This window comes from Berghia stephanieae, chromosome 1 (genome assembly GCF_034508935.2).
Source record: "Berghia stephanieae isolate SIO BIC M18660-M18661 chromosome 1, UCSD_Bste_1.3, whole genome shotgun sequence".
Lineage (NCBI taxonomy): Eukaryota > Metazoa > Mollusca > Gastropoda > Nudibranchia > Aeolidiidae > Berghia > Berghia stephanieae.
Genome location: NC_088360.1, coordinates 84,782,213 through 84,802,212, shown reverse-complemented (window position 1 = coordinate 84,802,212; position 20,000 = coordinate 84,782,213). Strand labels below are relative to the sequence as shown.

At 34.5% G+C, this 20,000-nt stretch overlaps 3 protein-coding genes across 5 annotated transcripts in view; 1 reads left to right on the top strand and 2 right to left on the bottom strand.

Moving 5' to 3' along the window:
* LOC144959641 (sodium-coupled monocarboxylate transporter 1-like) overlaps positions 1-5,391 on the bottom strand; it is a 51,718-nt gene extending 46,327 nt beyond the window's left edge. Inside the window, exon 1 of one of the 2 annotated variants that reach the window (XM_078892300.1) lies at positions 4,587-5,391. The gene's annotated coding sequence lies outside the window, so the exon portion shown is untranslated. The remainder of the gene's footprint in view (positions 1-4,586) is intronic. The other variant, XM_078892317.1, reaches the window with a different exon arrangement.
* Positions 5,392-5,757: 366 nt separating this feature from the next.
* On the top strand, positions 5,758-10,788 carry LOC144959625 (THAP domain-containing protein 1-like). 2 transcript variants are annotated; one of them, XM_078892268.1, is made up of 4 exons: positions 5,796-5,857; positions 6,372-6,740; positions 7,127-7,212; positions 7,744-10,788. In XM_078892268.1, the coding sequence occupies exons 3-4, from the start codon at positions 7,139-7,141 to the stop codon at positions 8,771-8,773; spliced, it is 1,104 nt and encodes a 367-aa protein (XP_078748394.1). In that variant the 5' UTR covers positions 5,796-5,857; positions 6,372-6,740; positions 7,127-7,138; the 3' UTR covers positions 8,774-10,788. The 2 variants fall into 2 exon arrangements, with proteins under 2 accessions (XP_078748404.1, XP_078748394.1); XM_078892278.1 differs by lacking the exon at positions 6,372-6,740 and having other exon boundaries at positions 5,758-5,857.
* An 8,395-nt stretch (positions 10,789-19,183) lies between these two features.
* LOC144964724 (sodium-coupled monocarboxylate transporter 1-like) overlaps positions 19,184-20,000 on the bottom strand; it is a 33,145-nt gene continuing 32,328 nt past the window's right edge. Inside the window, exon 18 of the mRNA XM_078899272.1 lies at positions 19,184-19,774. Within this exon, the coding sequence (XP_078755398.1) occupies positions 19,619-19,774 (156 nt within the window). The 3' untranslated portion in view covers positions 19,184-19,618. The remainder of the gene's footprint in view (positions 19,775-20,000) is intronic.

Sequence of the window (20,000 nt, the reverse complement as noted above, 5' to 3'; positions counted from 1 at the left end):
AAACAAACAAACAAACAAACAAACAAACGTGCCGTGTCTTTATGGCACATTGCTCTAATTTAAACCTTTCGTCAATTGATCAAAAACGAGTTCAATTAAACTACGATGACTTACTTCAACGGACAAATTTATTTTCCTTTTAACTCTCAAACGTTCCACCGTTTTGAGCAAAAATTGTAAATGGAGGGGGTGCAGGTACATTAGGATACCCTGAACTCACTCACTGTGCGCTAATGCTGGCATGTTATATATCAATTTGCTCGTCAGATGTTTTAGTTTCACATTCTTAAAGTTTTTTATAATTTCAAGGCACTTTCCTGGACACAAATATGATTTATGTGTCAAGGTAGGGTCTCAAATTTTCAAGTAAAAACTGCATTTTCTGCAAATGCCAAGAAGGAAAAAAATAACTGTTCAAAATTATGATCAAAACAAGTTTATTTTCTAAAAATACATCATGTCTTACAACTTTTATGCAAAACTCAAGTATGTAATGCATAAATTGAGCATCTGGTGGGGTCTCAAATGTATCCACACATTTACTCAAACAAGGGGCATAATCCAATAATTTTTACATGTTCACAAAAATGTCTCTAAATTGCTTATGTCAGCATTTCTTTGGCATATTTTGGATATATCTTGGTCAACAGACCTAAACACATGATACAAGAAGACATTTCAACATGGTGAAAAGGTTTTGGGGTAATAATTCCATTACAAAAGTAAAATTATATAATTATTTTAAAATTCACTTGTGTGTCACTTGTTTAGTGCAAAGACTGAACTATACACACCAAAAAAATACACAAGTTCCTTCTTACTGATACAATTGATAATACATGGATAAATATAATAAAGGACTTCAGTATACATATATATTTATTTATATATGTAAATGTATTCGCAGAGAGCGAATAGTATTTTTTTTTCCGCAAAGAGCGAAAACGAATGATTATTCGCAGAGTGCGAAAATATTTTAATTTCACAGTAACAGTACCTTAACAAAATAAAATAAAAATATACAGACAATTTAACATTTAAAAAACAAAGAGCATTTTAAAATACAATAATAAATCAAATAATTTACTCAAGAACTGTATGATACCACAACATACATTTTCTATCCGGCTGTAAACAAAACCATTTTTTACAATATAAACACCTATGTCTAGTTTTCTGTACTTTCCCCCTATCTAAGCATAACCTACAATCACCCCTTGAATTTGAAGAAGCATCTGGTAAAATTGGATGGATTAACTTAATTTCTTCATCTATATCATTATTATCACTATTCCTGCTATTTGCTTTAGATTTACTTTTACATTTACAATTACAATTTGTATTTAAAGCAAGTGGTGGACCCTCTAGATCATCTATCCCGCCTAACTGCCTGGCTAACTCCAGAGTAAAATCTAACTGATTATACTGTTTTGGTCTCTGTAATTCTTCAATATCACTATGCCTAGCTCTATATTCTTTGAACAGAATATAACTATTAACCCTAGCAATGTCAATAAAATGAAAAAATAAACTTTTCCACCACTTGTGTGTTTTTCTAAGACTATTATATTTCCCAATAAGTTGATCAGACAAATCTACCCCATTCATATTCTTATTGTAATCTTTAACTAATTCAGGCTGTGCAACATCTAATTTTCTGAAAACCCCATTATCTTTACTCCTACGTTGTACTACTGCCTCCTTATTTGCATCATGTATTGTAGATATAAATGAAACTGTCTTATTATCTTTCCACTGTAAAGCTAAAATATCACCATCCCTATGCCATCTAAACTCCCCCCTCTTAACCCTCTTTTCCCATTCTCTAACGTTCTTTAGACTAACTGGAAATCCTTTTCGATTAACTATTATTGTCCCACAAGCTCTCACATTCTTCACAACCAAATCTTTAAAAAGTTGATCACTAGTATAAAAATTATCCACATATAAATGATATCCTTGATTGAACAAGCCAACAAGCAACTGCATAACCACATTATAAGCTAAACCATTTGTTGTATTACCCCCTACCTTACCCAAATAAACATCAAAATTGTGTGTATACCCTGTCTTTGAATCTGCTAAAACCCACAATTTCATTCCCCACTTTGTTGGCTTGTCCTTCATATACATTCTAAAGCTATACCTTCCCTTATTTTTAACCATCCTCTCATCTATTGAAATATTCTGATAAGGTTGAAACAATTTCATACATTTTCTACGAATATAATCCATCATAAATCTAGCTTTACATAATTTATCATCTCTATTTTCTGTTCTAAAATTACTTATTTTTAAAAAACTCATAAGACATTTATAACGCCAAATTGACAAAAACCGACGCGCCCACAAACCATTCAACAATGTCTCCTCACACCAATATAAAGTAACACGCTCCACTTTCACACAACTCATGTACATCAACAAACCAATAAATCTATACATTTCATCCACATTCACAGGTTCATCCTTCCACCTCTTATACAACGTCGGTTTCGAATCCACACACATACTCGCATAATCATTTGTCCACTCACAAAACAAAGACAACAGTTCTTGAGTAAAAAACAAACTAAAAAAATCTAAAGGCGTTAAAAATTTTCGGTGATCTAAGCGAGTCACCGTATCAGGCAGGCGTGGACCAGGGACTCGCTCAGGGAGAAAAGGTGGCACTTTGTTCTCGGGACCACCATCCACACATAGTTTCTTCGGCTGTGATGGGCCAGGGATTTCATCATGATCCGAACGCCTGAAGAAAATAATAATAACAAGAATTAAAATAAAAAGAAGTACTTTGAAAACAAAGGAAATGAAAAATAATTCTGAAAGGAGAAAGCAATTAATTACACATATAAATATAAAATATCAAAATATTTTATCACTCTCCCTTTTTTACATCACACACTAGTTCTGGAATAATATTTCTTGACATAGAGTTGAGTAGAGTAAAAATACTATAAATAATGTTCCTGTAGACCCAAAACTGAATATATAACATAATATCAACAATAATACATCAGAAAACACAAAACAGTCAATATGAATATAAATGCTCTATAAGAACAACTAAATATCAGGTCAGTTCTCACCTTTTTCTTTGACAAGCAGAACTAGTTGTGGCAGTGGCAGTGTCAGTATCATCAGTAGGAGTAGGGACTTGTGCATGTCTCCCAGTTTCATTCCCACAGTCCTCACACGGAATAAGAATCTCGCTAGAAGAAAGAAAAAAGAACAATATTTTATAATACAAACTGTCGACACATCAAATCAAGACATACAAATCATTTCTATATCTCATTCAAGTGGCCGAACTAACCGTCTTCTGACCTCCATGTTTGTTTACATTTTCAACACACAACACTTCACTCGTCCTAGTCAAACTCAAGCACTTCATAAATACAATTATAAACCAAAAAAAAAAAAAAAAACTTTTTGTACTATATTAATGAAATAGATAATTAAGTTGAATAAAATATACATATCATGGGCATTATGTGATCGTTTGATGTTACTTTGAGAAGATTTCTGAAAAATACTTACTCGTCGTTCTCACTGTCAGATCCCATATTTGGCGAGTACGGCAGGTCGAATTCTTGAGACCATTCGGACTCAATTTCATCATCATCCTCGTCATCACTTACATCCACGTTGAAGAGGATGTCATAAATTTCAGACTCTTTGAGATTTGCCATGGTGCAAAAAGTTTAAATAATATAAATTTGATAAATTGTGAGTTGGAGTTGTAGAAAGATTTCCCGAAACAAAATGGCGGATCGAAGGTAACGGATGGAGTCGTTAGCAACCTAGCTTTCGTATCTCTCGTTATTTCGTAACATTTTTTTACATTTTTAACATAATTGTGATGAATTATTAAATGAAAATCATTCTTTTATAATAAAATAATAGTTTCAACACATAATCTGGCGATTTTTTACCGCAAAATGGGATTATGAAAAAGGGGGCGTTGTCACGATCACCGGTGATCGTGGTTTCTATTTGTGGAACGTTTGAGAGTTAAGCAGAAAACGTTAAATTCAAATATCGTTAAATTTTATAAACTATAATATATATATATCACGCTATGAACGCTAACAATATATAAGTTTTTAAAAAGCCAATGGCCATGCGTTAACTGCACAAGCAAAGCTTATATTGTATTGTCGATGTAAGAGATAAGCACGTGTCTGTGAGGAATTCAGAGGGTGCTGTATTTCTTTGGAATGTTTTTTTCCCCCTGAAAAGCGTCATTCTATTCTTTTTTTTTTTTTTAATCTGCTTTACTTGAAGCTCAATCGATGAAATTTCAGATCCATGTTAAAGTTCATAGAAATGAAATGTGTCACAGAGCAGTATAAGATGACAAAAAAAAAAAAAAATGACAAAGAATACATAGACATGAATGAGCAAATGAAACCTGTGGACATAAACTTAAAAGAAACGAAAACCATGAACAGAACAAGAGAAGCAAAAGTACTAATACCAGAAAACAAAGACATGTTTAATGACACTTCCGTGAAAAAAGATGTCTTTTGTTCTGTCGAAAAAAAAGTTTGGCTTATAGATTATCAGTTATCACGCCTACTTACATGGTGTATACGTACTCAATATCCTGTTTAAACGGGGAGCACTATACACTTCACATAACAATCAAGATAACCCTTGAAATGATCGTTCTTAATTAAACAGCACCAACAGGAGAACACGGACTATAACAGTTACTCCAACACGTTCGTGTTTTGTGAAAATACAATAAACCTTATGCGATAAATTCTTCCAACAGTCAGCTCAAGGGCAGTGACCGAACTATCAGCCAATAAAAGTGTTAGAATGAATAATAGATAAAGGTGCGACCTAATGAATGGCTGCTTGAGTTTCGATCTGTTTTTATCTTGAATGCTCGCTGTGAAAAGACGAGAGTGGGACGGAGAGACAGAAAGAGTTAAACCGCGTGTGCTTACTATAATATAGTTTGTAACGTTTTTCTTAACTACATAATGTGACCGGCAATCTGTGAAATAGGCCAAGGGCTGTGATCAGCACCATAACAAACCAGGCTGGAAAAGAGAAAATACACAGAAGAATTCCAATATTTACACTAGGGATCAACTTTTACAAATAACTCCTATACTATAGGTACACTCGATGTCTTCATGAAAAAGTAATGATTGGAATAACACGAGTAAATCAGTTCCAGGATCAGAATACAGTCGACGTAGTTTGCTTTCAAAGACTGAATGGTATAATGAAAATATATATTATCAATGGGAAAACCGTAACGTAGCGGCATATTTTTTGCCTCGTAATTTAATGTGTTCTCGTCCCAACTCGCTACGCATGCATGGCGAGCAAGTCAGTTCGTCCGATCTCACGAGGCGCTGCTCTTTCGGCAACTGAGAGCGATGCTCCAATAACAAATTCGTGTTGGATTGATTTTTAGCTACCCAATGTGACCTAGCGTCTCTAAACGCTATAGACACGCAGTGGAATGGAACACGCCTCTAGAATAGATAGGCCTCCGAATGTAAACACTAGCAGTTAGTGTTAATCTAAGCAAACTACTCGGTATTACCTTCAACGGTGAACATGCGTTTAAATAAAATAAAGGTTTATATCGCTGTGCTTCATTAGCCACTTTTATAATTCAGTGATCAAAATGAACCATAGAAGAGAGAAATGTTTGGTCCTTGGAATAAAAATAGATGGAAGGAAGATGACGTCATAATACTGAAGCCAACCGTTGGCCGCTTCCGCCATATTGGGAATACCAAAACATTCCTGCGTTACGGCCGTAGTTACGGTGATTCACTCATCGGTGGACATCCGAATCAAGATGATCAGTGGATGTTTTTCCTTCCAAGTAAGTATCAACCTTAAATTTGTTTCATAATTATGTTTGCAAATACGTTTTATCAGTTAAATCATGTTTAAAGATGAAATAAAACTATTTGATAGCTAAGTTGAGTCGAATTCAGATATCTCTCCCTGTGAATGTGATGTGGCTATGGCATGGCACGTTCACTTTCACTTTCAGTTTTCAGCCACTTTGATTTTCTTAAAACAAGTATAGATTCTAGTCTAATCGTTTTTTCATTTGTTTTAGTTATCGGATGTATATGGTAAAGGCGATATTTATTATTAGTCTTAGATCGACATTATTTTACTGACGGAAAGCCTTTGACTCTCGATGATCAGAGACTGTTTCGTCACCCTTGGCCTTGGTTTGGCTCTAGCTGAAGCTGGACGGTTAGGATTGGTTGGATTTTACTATCTAACATTAATAGTAATGTTTCATCTCCTCTCGAAAAGAATTCGTTGTACATTTTCATCACACTGACCTATCACTCATTCTTGGAAAATATTTTGTTCTACAGGAATTAAAGGACTAGGCTTCCTGTATTCTCACCCCCCCACCCCCCCCCCCCCCCCCCCCGGCCGATTGGATTCCCGAAAAAAACGTCGCCGGCTTTTTGTGATTTGGATTTGATTGATTTTTTTTAAATTGTGCAACTTGTGACAAGAAACTTAACAAATTACTGCATTACAACCTTTGGATTAAACATACAACAATTGTGGACTACTATTATGAAGACTAGCATCCGGGGGGGGGGGGGGGGGGTGTACTATTATGAAGACTAGCATCCGGGGGGTGAGAAAAGTCACTTCGAAAGGACTAACCAAAGATGATATGGCTGTACTAATCGCAGTGATAAGGATAGTGTTACAGGAATCACCGTCCATCAGTGAGTACTTTTCTTTTTTTGCTAACTGTTGTGATCATACGTCCAAAGGATTACTTGCTCAGCTACAAGACTACAAGAAGGTCTTGTTGAGATGAAAAGTACCAACTCATTTGCTGTCTATGTGTGCATCAAATTTCAAAATGGGGGACTAATCTCTACGTGAAAACTGCAAAAGTCAGTCATTTATCGACAAATGTAGGTTAGATTTCGGTTCGGTTGAAATCCAACCTAACCGTAAAAGGCTTAAGATTGGTTGGATTTTACTATCTAACGTTTATTTCATCTTCTGTCTAAAAGAATTCGTTGTACATTTTCATCACACTGACCTATCACTCATTCTTGGAAAATATTTTTGAACCATATTAATTATTCATTGTGTTCTACAGGAATAACCAAAGATGCCTGCTTGTTGCGCATTTGGCTGCACCAATCGCTCTGAGAGGGAGAAGGGTACAGGAATCACCTTTCACAAGTGAGTACTTTTCTTTTATTGCTAACTAAAACATTTATGATCATACGTCTAAAGGATTACATTACTTGCTAAGCAACAAGGTCTTGTTGATATGCAAAAGTCATTTCCCAACCTTATGTGTGCATTAAATAAAATAGCCTTGTTTTAACCCCTTCACAGCTAGGTTACATTTCAACTGAACGGAAATCTAACCTACTTTTGTCGATGTATGACTGTCTTTTGCAGTTTTGACGAGATTTGTCCCTGTGATGTGCCTCTAGTGCTTGAGGCGAATCACAGGACTCATATCTCAGTGAAAGTTGTAGAGGATCGAATGATATTTTACGTGAAGTCCAGACTAGCTATGAAAGGTTAACACTTGGTTGTATCAACAACAGTGCTATTCGAACAAATGGTTTGCTACCACACAGAATAGCACACCCATGTTTCTCACTCAGTCACAGTAAGAATGTTACCAGGTGACCAATAATGTTGTAATGCTATTTTAAGACATTAGTGACAACAATGTGTTGTTGTTTTGTTTTTTTTCAGATTCCCCAAGGATGAAGAGCGGAGAAAGCTGTGGATAAATTCCATAAGAAGGGAAAATTTTATTCCCTCCAAATATACTGTTGTCTGTTCTGTCCACTTTGAGGAGAAATGCATTGACAGAACTTCTGTCAATATTGTTCGATTGAGAGAAGGTGCAGTACCTACTATCTTTTTGTCTTTTCCTTCTTACTATCAAAATTCGGGGGACAAAGCTAGAAAACCGCCAGCTCAAAGAGAGCCTCCCCCTTCCATTTCTAATTCAGACAACTGTAATGCTCCATTGCCAAATGATCTTGCTATCCCTTCTACTTCTACGAGTGTTGATACACCAACCAAACAAAATTTTAAAAGAGCTCTAGAAGATAAAAGTCATAAATTAGAATCATGCAGAAAGAAAATTAAAATGCTTCAGCAGTCGAAAAGACGTTTAATTTTAAAAAATGCAGACTTAAAAAGTATAGTAATGGAGCTTAGAAACAAAAAGATGATTAGTGACTCTAGTGTAGATATTTTAGAAAGATGTGGGGGTGGGGTTGGTGATTTATTGAAACGGAAATTAGCGAAGATGGAAAATATGTCTGTACCTGTTAAGTATTCTCCAGAAATTAGAAGTTTTGCTATGACATTGCATTTTTACTCCCCTAAAGCTTATCGATATGTAAGAAAAGCTTTTGATACTTGTCTTCCTCATCCAAAAACTATTTCTAAGTGGTATAAAACTGTGGATGGGTCACCTGGTTTTACTAAATCAGCTTTTACTTTTCTTTCCAATATTGTACAACTGTCAAAGGTTGCAAAACCTTTTCTATGTAATCTTGTCATGGATGAAATGTCTATTAGGCAACATGTGGAATGGGATGGCAGCAAGTATCATGGCTATGTGGATGTTGGTACAGGAATTGATGATGATAATCTTCCCGTAGCAAAGGAAGCTCTAACTTTTATGATAGTATGCTTAAATAGCAGTTGGAAATTGCCTGTTGGGTATTTTTTATTAGATGGTTTGAATGGGGTGGAAAGAAAAAATTGATTGAATTCATGTATTAAAAAACTGCATGAAGTAGGTGTTGAGATAGTGTCAATCACACATGACGGTTGTCCATCAAATATGTCTATGTTGAAGTCTCTTGGTGTAATTGTAGATAGTGATAAAATAAAGCCATACTTTTCTCATCCTGTTACTGATTCGCCTATTTATGTTTTTCTTGATGCCTGTCATATGTTGAAATTGGTAAGGAATACTTTTGCAGAAAAAAAGTCTTTTTGTGTAGGTAATGATTTTATCAAATGGGACTATATTGAACTATTACATGAGTTACAAGAAAGAGAAGGATTGCACCTGGGTAATAAATTACAAGCAAGTCATGTGCAATGGTTTAAGAAAAAAATGAATGTAAAATTAGCTGCTCAAACTCTTAGTGATTCAGTTTCTTCTTCTCTTGAATTTTGTCTTAAAGAAAATATCCCTGGTTTTGAAGGATGTGAGGCAACTATTAAGTTTTTGAAAATGTTTAATTGTTTGTTTGATATCCTTAATTCTAGAAATATGAAGGCATTTGGATGGAAATCCCCATTGAGTAAATTTAATTTGAAGCAACTGAAAATTTTCTCTCAGAAGTTAAAAATTATATTTTGTCCATGACATTATCTGTTAATGGTATGTCTCTTGTTTCCAGTAGAAGAAAGACTGGCTTTCTTGGTTTTCTTGTTTGTATTGATAGTGTTATTTCCATTAACAGACGTTTGGTAATGTCTGAAGATTCATGTATGAAATTTTTATTGACCTACAAGTTTAGTCAAGATCACATTGAACTTTTTTTTGGTAAGGTAAGAAGTATGGGAGGCTGCAATAACAATCCAACAGCTAGACAGTTCTCAAAAGCATACAAGCAACTCCTCACGCACAATGAAATTGAAGAAGTGAAAAGAGGGAACTGTTTGCCTCTGGAATCCGTACCCATTCTAAGTGTTTCCAGCCGAGAGAATTTAAGCCGTGATGTACCTTCTGGGATTCGAATCAATGCATCTTTATCAACAAACCGAGTCTTGTCTGAAGAGGTGTGTGAAAGTAGTGATATCAGTAGCAGTAGTTCATTTGATTTTGATGTAAACTATGATCAGTTGTCCACTTGTTCAAATAAAATTGTCGTCTACATTGCTGGATTTGTTGCATTTAAATTGAAACAAAGAATTCTTTGTGAACAGTGTTCAAATGCATTAGTTGAAAATGAGCTATCTGACATACATTCTTTGATTGCTCTTAAGAACAAAGGAGGGTTGCAAATTCCTTCTAAGGGTGTTATTGATGTCTGTTTAATTTCTGAAAAGCATTTCAGAAAATATGGTGCAACTGTAGGTCAAGATCATTTTCATTTCAATCGATATGATTGCCATAAGCTTTTGCAAAGCATCATGAAGTCTTTCGTCAATAAACCCGTTTTTTCTACATTATTTCATTCCCATATGTTTGATCATGAGGGATTGAGAATCATTTGATTCTTCTACTAAAAGCAATAGCTGAGAAATATATTCAGGTCAGGTATTTCTATGCAGGTAAACTGTACACTGAACAATTGAAAAAGAAGCTAATGTGTAAAAGCCGTCAAGTTCTTAACAAATTTATTTTATTTACAGGGCAGTAACAATGTCATTATTAACTTGTGTGATTTTTTTAAAGAGGCAAATATGTTTGTGTATAAGTATAACCCTTTCCTGGCTAGGCTGAATTTCACGTCAAACATCATTCCATCCGCTACAGCTTTCACCTCGAGCACTCGGAGGGCTCGAGTCGCATCACAGGGGCTAATTTCTGAACTGTAGAGGATTGAATGATGAATGACGTAAAATCCAGTCTCGCCATAACAGACTTCTGTAATAACTATTAATGATGAACTAGTAATGAAATTGCTGGGATTTTTGTTTTATTTTGAAATCTTATTGAATTATGATCAAACAATGAACCTTTTTGTGTGACCATGATATTTTGTGTAATAATGTCTTTTTTTTTTGTCACTTTACACAAATAAATATAAAATGTAAATAGCATTTTGTGACTTAATTTTTGATGAATTATGGTAATTCATAGCTCTAGTAGCGGGGGTCCCGTTAGTTCAATTGGTAGAGCATTGGACTGTCACGCCAAAGGTCTCGGGTTCGAGTCCCTTTGCAGCCAGAATTTTTATCCGGTTCCCCCTGTCCACCCAGCAGCAATTGGGTAGCTTACTCTACTACTGCTATAGCTGCAGTGGTACGTCCACATTTTAAGTTGTCACCATTAACCCTTTCATGGCTAGGTTTGAGTTGAACCAAAACCAAACGTACTTTTGTCTATACATGACTGACTTATGCAGTTTCACATAGAGATAGTCCATGTGATGCGACTCGAGCGCGCTTTAGACTAATCTGTGATGAAAACTGTACAGGATCGACTCGTATTTGACGTGAAATCTAATCTAGCTGTGAAAGGATTAAGAATTGTGGTCGTGTAGTGGTGGCCTGATTTTTAATGTGATTCCTACCCCGAAACTTTGTGCTGTAAGAGTCAGCTAAAAGTGGTGGGTGGTTGGGAGGGCCTCCTGCATTCTTGCAGGAGATGTATGCTTTCTTCTACTTTTACCCCCTTATCTTTTGTAACGTCTGCTTTCTGCCCTTGTCCTTGACCGAAATAGCTCGGTTGTGGTTGGGTTCATGTGGGGTTTTCTGCTTTTGACGAGCATGACGCGGCCGGGAACCGAACCCCAGACCTTCTGGTTACGAAGCCAACGTTCTAACCAACTGAGCCACGGCGACCAGTAAGATTGGTAGCGGATGACCGAATGATCTACTTGCTGTTCTCTCTTCTTGGCCAAGCGAAATATGCCGTCTCGTGACACGCAGGTTCGATTCCGACCGGATCCACTTTTTATTTTTCGATATCTTTAATTCGAGCTTGCACTTCCATTACTTTCTGTGCGGTTGCTTGATATTTTACAAGTGTTTACTCATACTCCTCCCTTTTTCCTTATTCATGTCATAACCAACAAGCAAAGGAAATCGAACCGTGCGTAGTGATAGTGCTTTGGCTTCAGAATTGAACGAAGAAAATAATTTAATTAATATTGCCTTTGCAAGGTATTTTACAACATCACAATGACTAAATTCCCTTAGTAAGTGAGTGTTTTAATCGGCAACACAAGATGATTTCCATCACTCAAGTCTATAGTTTCTATGATAAACAATCGTTTCCTGGTCTTCTCAATATGGCGGCTAAGCTCCGCCCACTGGCATCAACTTTGCGACCTCGCGAACGAAGCCGCTTACCTTCCATGTATTATTATTCCAAGGTTTGGTCGTACATTAACACAACAGTGTCTTTTTAAATTTTCGCCAGAAAAACAAACCTTCATGCATATAACGAGTGTTTAAAATGACATTCAACTTGCCAATCATTCGCAATTATTAACAATTTAAAAAATCATATCTTATACCATATATTTCGTCTTTCATCATATGGAAGGTTTATCAGATTAAATGTAAGATTAATAAGTACAAATCCACTTTTGTTCCGTCAGCAAAAACAGCAACAACAACAACAACGAAAAAAAACCCCAACAGAAAATAAAATATATGTTGACTATTTCATATAATACAACTAAACCACGGCTGGTTGAGTGATTGATGGATTGATTTATTGATTGACTTATTGATTATGGTGATAATATCTAATGCCGGACCACCACAAAAATGTAACACATTAAAAACAATTTGAACATGTTTATGTTGAGTTTGTATGCGTGTGCGCGCGCGTGAGAGAGAAAAGAGAGGAGGAGATATATATATATATATATATATATATATATATATATATATATATATATATATATATTATATATATATTATATAATATATATATATATATATATATATATATATATATATATATATATATATATATATAGAGAGAGAGAGAGAGAGAGAGAGAGAGAGTAGGAATAAGAGAAATGTTGAATATTATAGCTATGATATAACGTTATAACTAAAAAACAAATTACCATAACTATGGACAATAAAGATCAATTATCATTAATTTTACAACACTAGAATTCAAAGATATCTCAGGTTAAATAATCTTTGACAAGTTGGGCTGGGGGGGGGGGGGCGATTTAATCTGCAGATATAGGCCATTGAATCTATCTGGCCAAAATGAAATGTCATTGTACTGTAGTGAAAAATAGGGAGCAGGCACTGGTGTAAGATAAAACTCTGAAAAGGTTTGTGTAAATTAGTGGGAAAAAAAAAAAAGAAAAAGAAACAAATATACTTGAAAAAAATCATCCCATAAAATCAGCCTATCTCGACTGCCCAGTGGCTGATATTTGGGGGGATGATTTTGAAATCTATTTTACTTTCTACCTTATATGGCACTGTTTCTTACACACCTTTTCAAATCTTTGTCTTATTTTACCCTAACAAATTACCAGTTTTATTGAAAATAATTACTAACTTTCTTTAGTTGTATTTTTTGGTGTAAAAAAACATGTCATGATCAACAAGGAATAAATGATGAGTTGTTACTATGAAAAGGGAGGCGGGACAGAGTGATAACATGGGAGATGACCACTTTAGGTAAATTTTGATTTTTGGTGAGTTCAAATGGTTTCGAAAGGATGCTTTATTTTTCATAGATTGCTTTAGAGTTCAAAGGTATAATATCACTACTTTTATATTGCCTTTGGGGCATAATAAGTTTTTTGTATCTACAAGCAGTTTAGCCTTCGTGTACTAAAATAGTTTGGTCATTTTTGTTTGTTTTACACACATGCAATATTTCGGGTGAGTTGTTGAAATATCTTCTGTACCTAACAAATGTAACACGTGATCTTTTTTTTTTTTAAAATCCGTATTTAGCGCGATATCCACTAAACGTGCTCAAAGCGCTTTACAAGGGTCCCTGACCACAGCAACACATAACATGTAGAACGAGACATGGCATTCTGCTAGGTGATATTGCAATTTTTCCGACAGATACAACGCTGTTACGTACTCATTTTACACCTGAGTACGGTGAGAGAATGTAGGTAAAGAGCCTTTTCAAGGAACTCAACTATGTGCCAAGCAAGGCTCCAACACAGGACTTTCCGACCCGAAAGTGAGTGCATACCACAAGACCACACAACCGCATGCAGTTTTTAAAAAATTGTTTAATGACTCCTATAACATTGAATGCCACCATCTTCATATTTCTCTTCAATTTTGGGTCAAATATAATCAAACCTTAGTGTGGAATCCTATTTGACAATCATAATGTTGGCGATTGGAATAAAAAAAAAAAAAGGGGGGGGGGGGGTTGCCTGCTTTATGATTGTTAACTCAAAAAGAACGTGTAATGATTTATGGCGTGCCGTATGATTTATTTTCTGAAAGATATTAAACACGAGGATTAGAAATCGTTATCGACAAAGCTCGTAAAATAAAGTATATATATATATATATATATATATATATATATATATATATATATATATATATATATATATATATATATATATATATATATACTGTGGAACACGGGCACTGACCGGAACCAAAGAACAGACATTAGACCAAGTTCACAGAGAACAATATTTTTAAATAATGAATATCAGATACCCCACAGAGAAAAGCAATAAAACACTATTCAAAAAGTTAAACGAAAGACCTTTATGAATAGAGATCTTAGGGGTAAGATATCGGCATTTTGGACATATACTCAGAAGAAATGAAAATAACCCGTAATATAGCTATGGATACTTTAGAAAAATTTGCTCTGGATACAAGATACTTAATAAAGACCACCCACATCAATTTCCATGAACTTAAATACATTTAAAACGCCTCCAATATCATGAAAAACTTAAGATAAAGGAGGGTCTTCTGACCTAAGCATCCATAGCAAAAGATCGTTAACTCTGGTAGCTAGTGACTTAGAAGATGAGAGTTGCAGTTGAGGCCTCCCAATCGGATTATCAGGAAGCTGAAGGCTATAAATAGCCTGATGGCTACAAACGCTTCAAGAAGCATTTGTGCTTAATTATATAATATAAACTGTCAATGGAATTACTCGACACTGTTAAGGGTGGACAAGAATTTTAATTCAGTTAAATGCAAAGTTGTGATATAGTACTGCTCTCGACATGTTGGCTGAGCAAAGTTATCTTATTAGAAAAGACTCTTTACTCACATGTTCTCACCGTTTTCACTTATAAGGTGAGTACCTGATCACGAATAGCGATGACTCTTTCAAAAAGATAAATGGCAATAGTCTTACTGACTGCATGCTTTGTACTACACAGGTTGAGACCCCGTATCACACGGTTTTAGTGGGTATTGCTCTATTTTGCAGCTCTTGTTTTATGTTCAGGGCTGGTTTTTAAAGAATTATCTTTGTCCAGGCGGAGAAGGTTTCCAATTGTTTCCACTTATCACTCCTCCAGTCTTCCTGTAATACTTTAAAAAAAAAATAAAATAACGATACGTATTGAAATATATGCTCCAATTTATTAAACGAAGACAGATGCTATTGACGTATCGGGTTTCCCCTTTCATATAATGCAAATTCTATTTACTCTGCTTAAAGTAAAGCGTGTTACAAGGATCCCGAACTTAAAACTCTGTAATGCTATAATATGTTGTTTCCCTTCATATTGGAACTCGGGCCTTGTCTTGCGTTGAGCCTGATGTGTCTTCCTTATAAAGTCGTGGTATAGAAAGAACGAAATTGGCGTCACTCATCTCTTTCTTTTTGTTTCTAGCCAGCCATTTTTATGAGTAGTTCTCAATAAAATCTGTCAATCAGACTATAAATGTTCAATGTTTCTGGCCCAGAAATCCCATCCTTCAAATCTCGATCGATTTAAATCTTGGTAAAAACTCTCAAACCACGGAACTTCGTCTTTCTGATCTTCTGTACAGCGGCTGACTAGTTAAACGAGAACGTTTGTATAATATAATGTCTATTTACTCTTTCTTAAATACGACAGTTAACTGGTTTATAAGACTTGCGTGCACATTGCTAGCTCGATGGGTATAAGGCTTGACATCAATGAAATCTGACCTTCACCCTCACCACACAGGAGTAATTAATTAGGTAGCTAGGTCTAATAGATTTAGGTAAGGCACTAATCGAAGGACTGGCACACACCCTATTCAAAGGGCATCAGGGAACCTTTTACTGTCCGTCCATAATCTATAGTCCCCATAGACCTGGAGAAACACAGTCATACGCAAAATTAATAAAGTTTCAGTTATGCAATTTGCCAATAGAAATCATTATTAGAGATGGACTTGGCGAAGAAGTCATCCGTACTTCAATAAAACAATAGGAAGCGAAAGAATAGATAAATAAAAAAGCTTTTATTATAATATAATCTGAGTAGATGGCCTTAAATAGCAAATATTATATTATACTGAAGATGAAACTAAATTACCAAATTAAATAAATATCAAATCTTTTGAGACATTACAATAACACGATGACATAAAAACAATATTATTGTGATGAAGATTTCAGAACGCACGATGTGATAAATCTGATTTTATCAAGTAAGAGCACATCGTTCTATACAATAAGTAATTTTCTCTTTAGAGAAAAAAACAACCAACCAACCATTGGTATAATTATTGTGAACCGGAATGAGAATTTAAAACTATATGGCACAATGTGGTTAAGTAACGTGGTACTATTTTGAAACAATACTATGTCACCATCTCAAAGCTTTATAACAATATTATAATGACATTGCATCTGCATTGTATGAGGATGATATAGGACGCTGTATAACGATGATTTGTAAAAGCACCGATGAAAAATGAATATAACAATTTCGAATAAAAGAGAATAAGATAATATAATATGTAGAAAGTAACGTTTTGGGTCAAAACCCTATTCAGCCAATTCAAAACATTTTTAAACAGTAACACGATTCGTAAAATCCAGAAAGACGAAAATGGAGATCAATTATGCAATGCACTTACAAAACACTTTTATTTCAGTTTGATCAGAAAATATCACCGATTAATATAACCCCCCAACTTATCAAGATGTCTCAAATCTGAGATTTAAAATGTTCGAGATATTCCGTCGATTATTTTTTAATGTGACCGAAATTATTTCCTGCCAAAATAAAAAAAAAAAATAGATGTTTTTGGCAGTGCACGACACTGTAGTATTCTGTTATTATTATGTTGATTGGCACCAATCAGCAGAGAAAAAAGATAAAACTTGACAGCATTAATATTGGAGAGTCTAGAATTAATCTGAATAATATTACAAATGTTAGGAACCTTGGATCTGACTTGTATTTAAGTGCTTCAATGCAGACGCAAGTCATTAAGACAATCGTGCGTATTTTATCTCAGACATATCAGTAAAATCAGATATCTGATTGATGAAAACATTGAATGCAGGATTGTACATGACTTAGTGACAAGCAGATTCGATTATTGCATCATCACTATTAGGCCCTACCTCTGAGCTTACAAAAGATTCATAATCGATTAAAAAAGTACAGTGTTGTAGTCTGAACAATGCTTTGGAATTATAGATATTTATTTGATATAATCATCAGATATCCGATGTATCGTAAGGAGATCAATATGTCTTTTTTCATGGGTGTGACTGCACACTTTGAGTTAGATTTAGGGATTTGATAATATTATTCAGAGAATTAGTTGTCGCGTTGTTCATCTCGTCAATGTGAATATTAAAATCTCCAACAACAAGCAGATTTCCAGAAAGCAGTGCTTTGTTGCTGACGAGTGTTTCAAAGTCATGTAAAAATCACTGTTTGAATGATGGTGGTTTGTACAAAGTGATTATATTGAAATGGATGTTTTCATGAAGTAATTTAATATGAAGAGACTCAAAAGAGTTAAAACATGAATTTTTCAGGTAAATAAAATTCAAAATACTATTGTGAATAACTGCGACCGCCCCGCTGCTTTTCTTTGTCACACCGGAGACAGCGAGAGTTATTCTCAGTCTCAGGTCACACTGAACTGAATGTAGGAAAACCCGGTTGGGACAAGTTCATTTAGCACAAGTGAATTGTTTGTATTCAACCAGCTCTTTGTGTAATGAATAGCGCGTCGATTTCGTTTTCGATTATGTGGTCTTGAATCAGAGCTGTTTTGTTACACACTGATCGAGCATTCAAAACTGCTATTTTAAGACATTTCTGTGAGTGAATAATCACGGGTTGTTTGATGACGTCACTAAGGTCTTTATTATTGGTTTGCTTGTCTTTATTTTGCAATCCACGTTTATGAGTAATTCTCACTAAACTTTATTATTAACCAGACTATAGATAGAATGAAGATGACGTCACTCAAGCCTTTGTTATTGTATTTTGCCATCCGCGCTTGTGAGTGATTCTCACTAAACTGTGAGCATTACTCATAAATTCGGATGGCAAAAACAATAACAAAGACCTGCGTGACGTCATCTTCGAACTATCAAAAGATAGATCAAAGTTGACGTCACTGGGGTCATTGTTATTGTCTTTTGCCATCCGCGTTTATGAGTAATTCTCACTTAATTGTATTAACCTGACTATGAACGATCATGGTTACACAAAGCTTTGTGTATTGGCCGTTATATTTCCGGATGGCAATGTTGTGAGCTCCTTCGCCAAGCGCATGATATCTATAAACGACCAAGATTACACATAGTTCTGTGTGGGTGTCCGTTATATTTCCGTATAGATAGAATGAAAATGACGTCACTCCGGTTTTGTTATTGTTTTTTTTTGCCATCCGCGTTTACGAGTGATTTTCACTAAACTGTATTAACCAGACTATAAAAATTCATGGTTACACATAGTTTTAAGTGTTGGTCCATTATACTTCCGGATGGCAATGTTGTGAGTTTCTTAGCCAAGCTCACACTATCGAGTAGTTCACAACATTGCCATCCAGGAGTATAACGGACCAACACGCAAAACTTTGTGTAACCTTAAACGTGTATAGTCTGGTTAATTCAGTTGAGTGAAAATTACTGTATGATGTTCGAGTGAGATGTTAAAGATCATTACATTGCCTATGGGCACATCGGGGTTGAGGTTTAGCGCAATACAAATAAATCATGATTATTATTATTATTATTATTATTATTATTATTATTATTATTATTATTATTATTATTATTATTATTATTATTATTATTATTATCATTATTATTATTATTACTATTATTATTATATTATTATTATTATTATTATTATTATTATTATTATTATTATTATTATTATTATCATTATTGTTATTATTATATTATTATTATTATTCTTATTATTATTATTATTATTATTATTATTATATATTGTTATTATATATTATTATTACATTATTATTATTATTTATTATTATTATTATTATTATTATTATTATTATTATATTATTATTATCATCATCATTATACAGGCATTCTCTCGTCTTTCTGGATTTTTCTCACAGTTACAGTTTTATATTTCTCATGTTTTTGGCTCAAGAATAATAATGAGCTCGAAACTTCTTTCTGTTCTTTACAGAAGTTTGACCCTCCATTTCTGTTCAATAGTTTAACATTCAATTGCCGTTTTTGCGTTTTTATGATCAAAATTATTTTCAGATCCAATGGGGCAAGGTGATCAGAAATGATCAAATCTGAGACTATATCGATCAAATAAGAAGATCCTCAACTTGTGTAAACGTTTCAAACCTGAGACATCATTGAAGTTCGATACTTTCGGACACGCTGTGATCGATTTTTAAAGTATAAATTGTGTGACCAAAGTGGACAAATGTGTCATGTCGTATAACGTTAATTCACTTTACTCTGAAAAAAAAAAACCCAAACATATTTTTGACTGTGGTTACGGCATCATTCCTGTTTAAGAGGTGGTGTTACATTATCTTGGTCCGATGGATTGACGAACGCTTGGTTGTTAAACTCCGTTGTTCTAACGTCATTTGAGGTTTTGGAACCGTGATTGCCGTTTTGTACTTGGTCTTTTTCCTCCAATCGTTCACATATATCCTGTAAGCAATAATACGAGTGATGATTTTAAATTTCATGATAAAGACTATGAAACAAAATCGGGTACAAAATATGCATTGATAGAAACACGATTAATAATATGATAGTAAATACTTATCTTTTCATTGATGATAATGATGGGAACACTTCATAATAACGATAAAAAGAAAGACAATACTCTTCAACAGTCATAACGTCACTTCCTTCCTTATGACGTATGGTAACT